Source organism: Bombina bombina, chromosome 12 (assembly GCF_027579735.1).
Source record: "Bombina bombina isolate aBomBom1 chromosome 12, aBomBom1.pri, whole genome shotgun sequence".
Classification (NCBI taxonomy): domain Eukaryota; kingdom Metazoa; phylum Chordata; class Amphibia; order Anura; family Bombinatoridae; genus Bombina; species Bombina bombina.
In genome coordinates, this window is record NC_069510.1 from 9298713 (window position 1) to 9305304 (window position 6592).

Sequence of the window (6592 nt, forward strand, 5' to 3'; positions counted from 1 at the left end):
CATAAGCCTGTGATTAGAAGGATTTATCATAAGGTCTGGAAGGCTTTTATTCCTTGGTGCATACTGTAAATCATGGTTTTTCCTGGCATTCTTTTAGAATTTCTAGAATTTCAGTTCTTACGGGATGGTTTGGATAAAGGCTAAGATTTTTGATCTTTCTGTTTTGTTTCATAGGAAGATTGCTAATCTTCCTGATAGTGATGGTTTTGTTCAGACTTTGGCATGGATTAAGCCTGTGATCAAACCAAGTTCTCCTCCCTGGAGCCTTAACTTGGTGTTAATGGTTTTGCAGGCACCTCCTTTTGAGCCTATGCATAAAGTGGATATTTAAGTTCTTTCTTGGAAGGGTTTTTTTCTTTTGGCTATCTCTTCTGCTAGTCTGCTCTTTCTTGTGTCCCTCCTTTTTTTTGTAATTCTTATTTTTTTTTTATAGATCTTTGCAGATATACACACATATATATATGCCCCTCCTTATCTTATCTTTCATCAGGATAATGCAGTCTTAAGGAATACATTTACTATCTTATCTAAATGTGTGTCTTCAGACAATATCCATTGGGAAATTGTTGTTCCTTCTTTGTGTCCCAAGAATTCTTGAGAGAGATCATTGTATGATTTGGATCTTGTTAAAGCATTGATTTTACTAAGGATTTCAGACAAATTTCTAGTTCAACTTTTCTGGTTCTAGGAAAGGACAGACATTTTCTGCTGTTTCTTTAGCCTCTTGGTTGAAACTTTTGATTCATAAGACTTACTTGGAGACAGGTCAGCCTCCACTGAAATGGATTACTGCTCATTCTACAAGATCAGTTTCCACTTCTTGGGCTTTCAAGAATGAGGCTTCAGTTGACCAAATTTACAAGGCAGCTACTTGGTCTTCATTGCATACTTTTACTAAATTCTACTATTTTTATGTTTTAGCTTTTTCTGAGGTAGCCTTTGGTAGGAAGGTCATTCACACAGTTGTCTCAGCTTGATTTATTTTTTGCCTGATTGTTTAAATTTCAAGTGCATTTTAATGTTGTGGAGTTATGGTGGTGTGGTGGCTGGTGAAGCGGGAAAAACTGGATTGTGAGCGGAGTGTAGAGAGTGGTTATGAGGGCATTAGCTGTCAGAGAAGCGATATAAGGGGGATATATTAGAATTTTGTAGGTTATTTCGAGCCTAAAAAAGGACTGGATAAGCTAATGTAATTTAGGGTGAGGTACATTTGGAAATTAAAGAAGATAAACAAGAAGAGCATGACCCCAAAGTATTGCGCATCAAGTCACAATGTGATTGATAGGTCCACAATCTCCCTTTCTGTTTACTGCCTAACTCTATCATATCCTGAAATCCAAAGGAGCTTTTACCTTTTTGCCAGAGTAGCACTCTTATGTCAATAGAGACCCTATAAATGATTTTACATATAAAAGAAAAAAATGATGATCCTGTATTTTCACGCATCTGTTGGCACGAATGTTTGTATTAGAATGCCAGAATAATTTCACATGAATCCAGAATTATGTATTCTTCTGTTTTACGCTTTTCATTTCTCATTTTTCGTTTGGCCAACAGCTATAATGAATGTTTAATTTCCATGTTCCTATTCCAAGTGTTCTTGAATATTCATGCTGTGAATGTCATTTGCTTTTGATGAAGCCAAAGTAATTTGCTAGGATATTACATTAATCGATATTATTTCCCCCCCCCCCCCCTCATGTCTGTTCTAGAATATTTTATGTCTCCCATGACTCTCAAGACTTAAAGATCTTTAGCTACATTGCAAGAGATGGAACTAGCAACACATTCAAGTGCAATGTGTTCAAATCCAAAAAGAAGGTGAGTAGAGCAGATTTTTTTTTATTATTATTAAATATCCAGTTACATGACACACACTGCTGCTAGATTAGAAGATGTTTTTAATCTCAGTGTGCTTCCAGAATTGTCATATCTGCTATTCGCCAAGATTCATTATCCGTCTCCAGAAATATTAACAAGCAGTACTCCTAGGGTTAGTTAGCAGGAAGATGTATAAGGAACTAAAAGACTTTTCTATAAGATATTTCAGAGCCCGTATATTAGGACTGCAAGCAGAAAATTACACTTATCCTGGACAGTAATGATTGTAATGGCTGAACCTGCTACACTGGATTTCCTGCAGTCTTCGGTATTGTTCAGGTCATTATAGAAGTGAACCATTGTGTGGCAATAAATTTCAGGGTTTTTTTCACTATTGCAATCAAGTAAGCTACAACAATAAAATTCTACCTGTCATCCTTATTCCCCAACCACAGATGAGGGGTATAGCAGAGATCGCCCTGAATTTTTTAAGCATATTGTGTTTGTGCAGTTTCTAGGTCATCAGTATATCACAGATAATTAAATGTCAGGGAAAGCGAATGCGCTGGGTATTTGCCACAGCAGAATGTGTGAGGGAGCATGCACAACTGTGCCAAGTAATGTGCCTATGTGAAATATTACAGATCAAGTATGACTTACGCAAATTATTGTGTGCCACATGGGAAAATCCCTCACAGTAATAAATCCCTTAAAGTAAATGTCAATTTGATGCTAAAGTGCCCATTTTTTAAAAATTCGATTAAAAACAGGGGCACTTTAATTCATAAAAATTTACATTTCACTCCTGTTGTGAAAAAAAACTTACCTTTTAATCTTGACAGCCGCTCCAGCTTCCTCCACCCGTCGCAAAGCCTCTTCCTGGGTCTAAAATGAGGAACCCGGCTTCCTCCAATCACGGCATTGAATCAGACACAGATTCCCCCGGGGGGAAGCTATGATTGGAGGATGACCTATCCATCATTTCTGACATCAGAAATGGCTTGCGACGATTGGAGGAAGCTGGAGCTGCTGTCAAGTTTAAAAGGAAAGTATTTTTCACAACAGGAGTTAAATGTAAATTTTGATGAATTAAAGTGCCCCTGTTTTTAATCGAATATTTAAAAACCGGGCACTTTAGCATCAAAATTTACATTCACTTTAAGAGACATAGATATAAAGGGACAGTCTAATCAAAATTAAACTTTCAGGATTCAGATAGAGAATGCAATTTTAACGTTCTAATTTCTACATTTGCAGGCCCATTTATCAAGCTCCGTACGGAGCTTGAAGGGCCGTGTTTCTGGCGAGTCTGAAGACTCGCCAGAAACACAACTTATGAAGCAGCGGTCTAAAGACTCTCTGCTCTGAACAGGCGGACAGGAATCGCCGGACATCAACCCGATCGAATACGATCGGGTTGATTGACAGCTCCCTGCTGGCGGCCGATTGGCTGCGAGTCAGCAGGGGGCGGCGTTGCACCAGCAGCTCTTGCGAGCTGCTGGTGCAATGTTAAATGCGGAGAGCGTATTGCTCTCCGCATTTAGCGAAGTGTTGCGGACCTGATCCACAGTGTCGGATCAGGTCCGCAAGCCCTTTGATAAATGGGCCTGTTAGACACCAATTAACAAGCGCTACCCAGGTACTGAACCAAAAATGGGCCTGCTCCTAAGCTTACATTCCTGCTTTTTCAAATAAAATACCAAGAGAACAAAGAAAAATTCATAATAGGAGAAAATTAGAAAGTTGCTTAAAATTGCTGCTCTATCTGAATCATGAAATTTTAATTTTGACTTTACAATCCATTTAATTACTTTATGTCCTGATTCATAGTTTTAAAGCAAATTCCAAAGATCTTAAAGGGACAGAAAACCTCCAAATTTCTTTTATGATTCCAATTTATTTATATTATCAGTTTTGCTTCATTCTCTTGTTATTCTTTGCTGAAGGAACAGCATTGCACTACTGGCAGCTAGCTGAACATATCTAGTTAGCCAATCAAAAGAGATAAAAGTGTACAGGCACCAATCAGCAGCTAGCTCCCACTAGTGTAGGAAATGTGCATATTATTTTTCAACAAGGGATACCAAGAGAACAAAGCACATTTGAAAATAGAACTAAATTTAAAAGTGTCTTAAAATTACACGATCTATCTGAATCATGCAAGTTTAATTTTGACTTTCCTATACCTATTTTTTTTTCATGATTTAGAAAGAGCATGTGATTTTAAAAAGCTTTCCAATTTATTTCTCTTATAAAAGTTGATTGGTTGTCTTTATATCCTTTGTTGAAAAGTATACCTAGGTAGACTCAGAATCTTGTGATTGGTGGCAGCATATATATGCTTTTGTCATTGGCTTTCAGCTAGCTCACAGTAGTCAGAAGGTTTAGGAACAAAGACAGAAAATATAATTTCGCTCTCTTTCTTAGGAATTTATCTTCTCCTTTGATACCTTGTCAAAAAAGATACGTCTTAATACCTGGGTATTCAATAGGAGCAGTGCTTAAGCATGAAGTACATATTACATAGAAGACATAAGACACAAAAATGTGAACTATGTCAGACAGGGTATGCTTCTATACACTGTAACACACATGTGGGATTGGAGTTGAATTATAAAATATACCTTTTATTACTAATAATTAAAAATGACAGCAGTATTGTATATTTTGCTGTCCTCACATAACGTTAAAAACACATCTCCATTAAATCCATATTTATGGTTTTTGGTTTTACCAGTTGATGTCTATGAGAGCTATAGGTTTGTATCAGGTGTTTAGTTGGTTGTAATTGTTTGTTTTCGGACAATCTATAGCCTTTTATTTGGCTTGTCAAGAAATTAAATTATTTTCCAACTAAATATATTTGTTAACAGGTTAGGTATTCCTGTGTATTGCCTATAGTTCTAATATATAAGTCTTCAAACAAGGATAGCCTTAAAGTGACTTGCAATAGACTTTTAGTGGTAATCAAAGTGGGTGGTAGTATCTATATCTTATACTTGAATATGTGCTTAATGTGGTGTTTGTGCATTTTATTCAGAGCAGCATAATTTTTAACTGCTTATCAGGTTATAAACTTGTGTGTTGTACAACACACAAGTTTATAACCTGATAAGCAGTTAAAAATTATGCTGCTCTGAATAAAATGCACAAACACCACATTAAGCACATATTCAAGTATAAGATATAGATACTACCACCCACTTTGATTACCACTAAAAGTCTATTGCAAGTCACTTTAAGGCTATCCTTGTTTGAAGACTTATATATTAGAACTATAGGCAATACACAGGAATACCTAACCTGTTAACAAATATATTTAGTTGGAAAATAATTTAATTTCTTGACAAGCCAAATAAAAGGCTATAGATTGTCCGAAAACAAACAATTACAACCAACTAAACACCTGATACAAACCTATAGCTCTCATAGACATCAACTGGTAAAACCAAAAACCATAAATATGGATTTAATGGAGATGTGTTTTTAACGTTATGTGAGGACAGCAAAATATACAATACTGCTGTCATTTTTAATTATTAGTAATAAAAGGTATATTTTATAATTCAACTCCAATCCCACATGTGTGTTACAGTGTATAGAAGCATACCCTGTCTGACATAGTTCACATTTTTGTGTCTTATGTCTTCTATGTAATAGCTCACAGTAGTGCGTTACTGCTCTTTCAACAAAGGATGAAAAGAATACATGCATTTGACTATTTTGGTACAATCCAAATACCGAAGATGGTGGTCGCAAGCCACTTTCAACAATTTTCGGAGCCGGATTTATTCTTGTGAAAATGCAACAAATAAAGTCCTCGAATTTGGTTTCATGTTACTTTAAATTCCCTTCTTTTTTTTTTACTTGATTTTTTGTACATTTGTATTAATTATATAGCATTTTTGTATAGATTATTACGGTATCTGGTAATTAGGAATACTTAGGAAAACGCGTAGCTCCTCATAGGAAACAACATGAAGACACTTAGATGACTGAACACACTGCATCCCTGCCCTATACAAATAAAGACATTTCACACTGGTATATTTTACCTGTGTCATTGTTTCTGTCTTTTGTAAATAATGACACTTTAAATAAAAGAATGTGTTTTACAAATGTGCTGGTTTTATCATTTGAGATAAAATCTAATCATTTCTTGCCAGGCAGTGCAGATCAGATTGTGTAGCTGCCGTATATATAATGCGCTTATACTTTATAAAATTGCAGCAATCTGTAATCTGACTGTGCATTTATATAATCAAAGTTATACATTTTCTAAGCTTCAATATTTATTCTCTGCAGCAATAGCGCTTCTGACATCAGCACATAAATAAACATTAATTCACGCTTTGAGTTTTATATTAAAATGAAATTCCAAATGTTTTTTTTTTTTTTTTACATTTTTTTAGTATATTTCAGTTTGCATTTAGAGAGATAGGTAATTTATCAAATTTGAAGACTAACTTGTATGCAAGTATATACAGCATGTGTATGTGTATATATATATATTTGTGTGTGTGTGTATATGTATATATATATATATATATATATATATATATATATATATATATGCACACACACACACATATATATATATATATATATATATATATATATATATATATATATATATATATACTGTATATATACACACACACATACAGGGAGTGCAGAATTATTAGGCAAGTTGTATTTTTGAGGATTAATTTTATTATTGAACAACAACCATGTTCTCAATGAACCCAAAAAACTCATTAATATCAAAGCT

At 34.8% G+C, this 6592-nt stretch overlaps 1 protein-coding gene across 1 annotated transcript in view; it reads left to right on the plus strand.

Annotated features, from left to right (window-relative positions):
- LOC128642826 (carboxyl-terminal PDZ ligand of neuronal nitric oxide synthase protein) overlaps positions 1-6592 on the plus strand; it is a 345855-nt gene that overhangs the window by 275706 nt on the left and 63557 nt on the right. The window contains exon 5 of the mRNA XM_053695663.1: positions 1713-1821. Within this exon, the coding sequence (XP_053551638.1) occupies positions 1713-1821 (109 nt within the window). The remainder of the gene's footprint in view (positions 1-1712; positions 1822-6592) is intronic.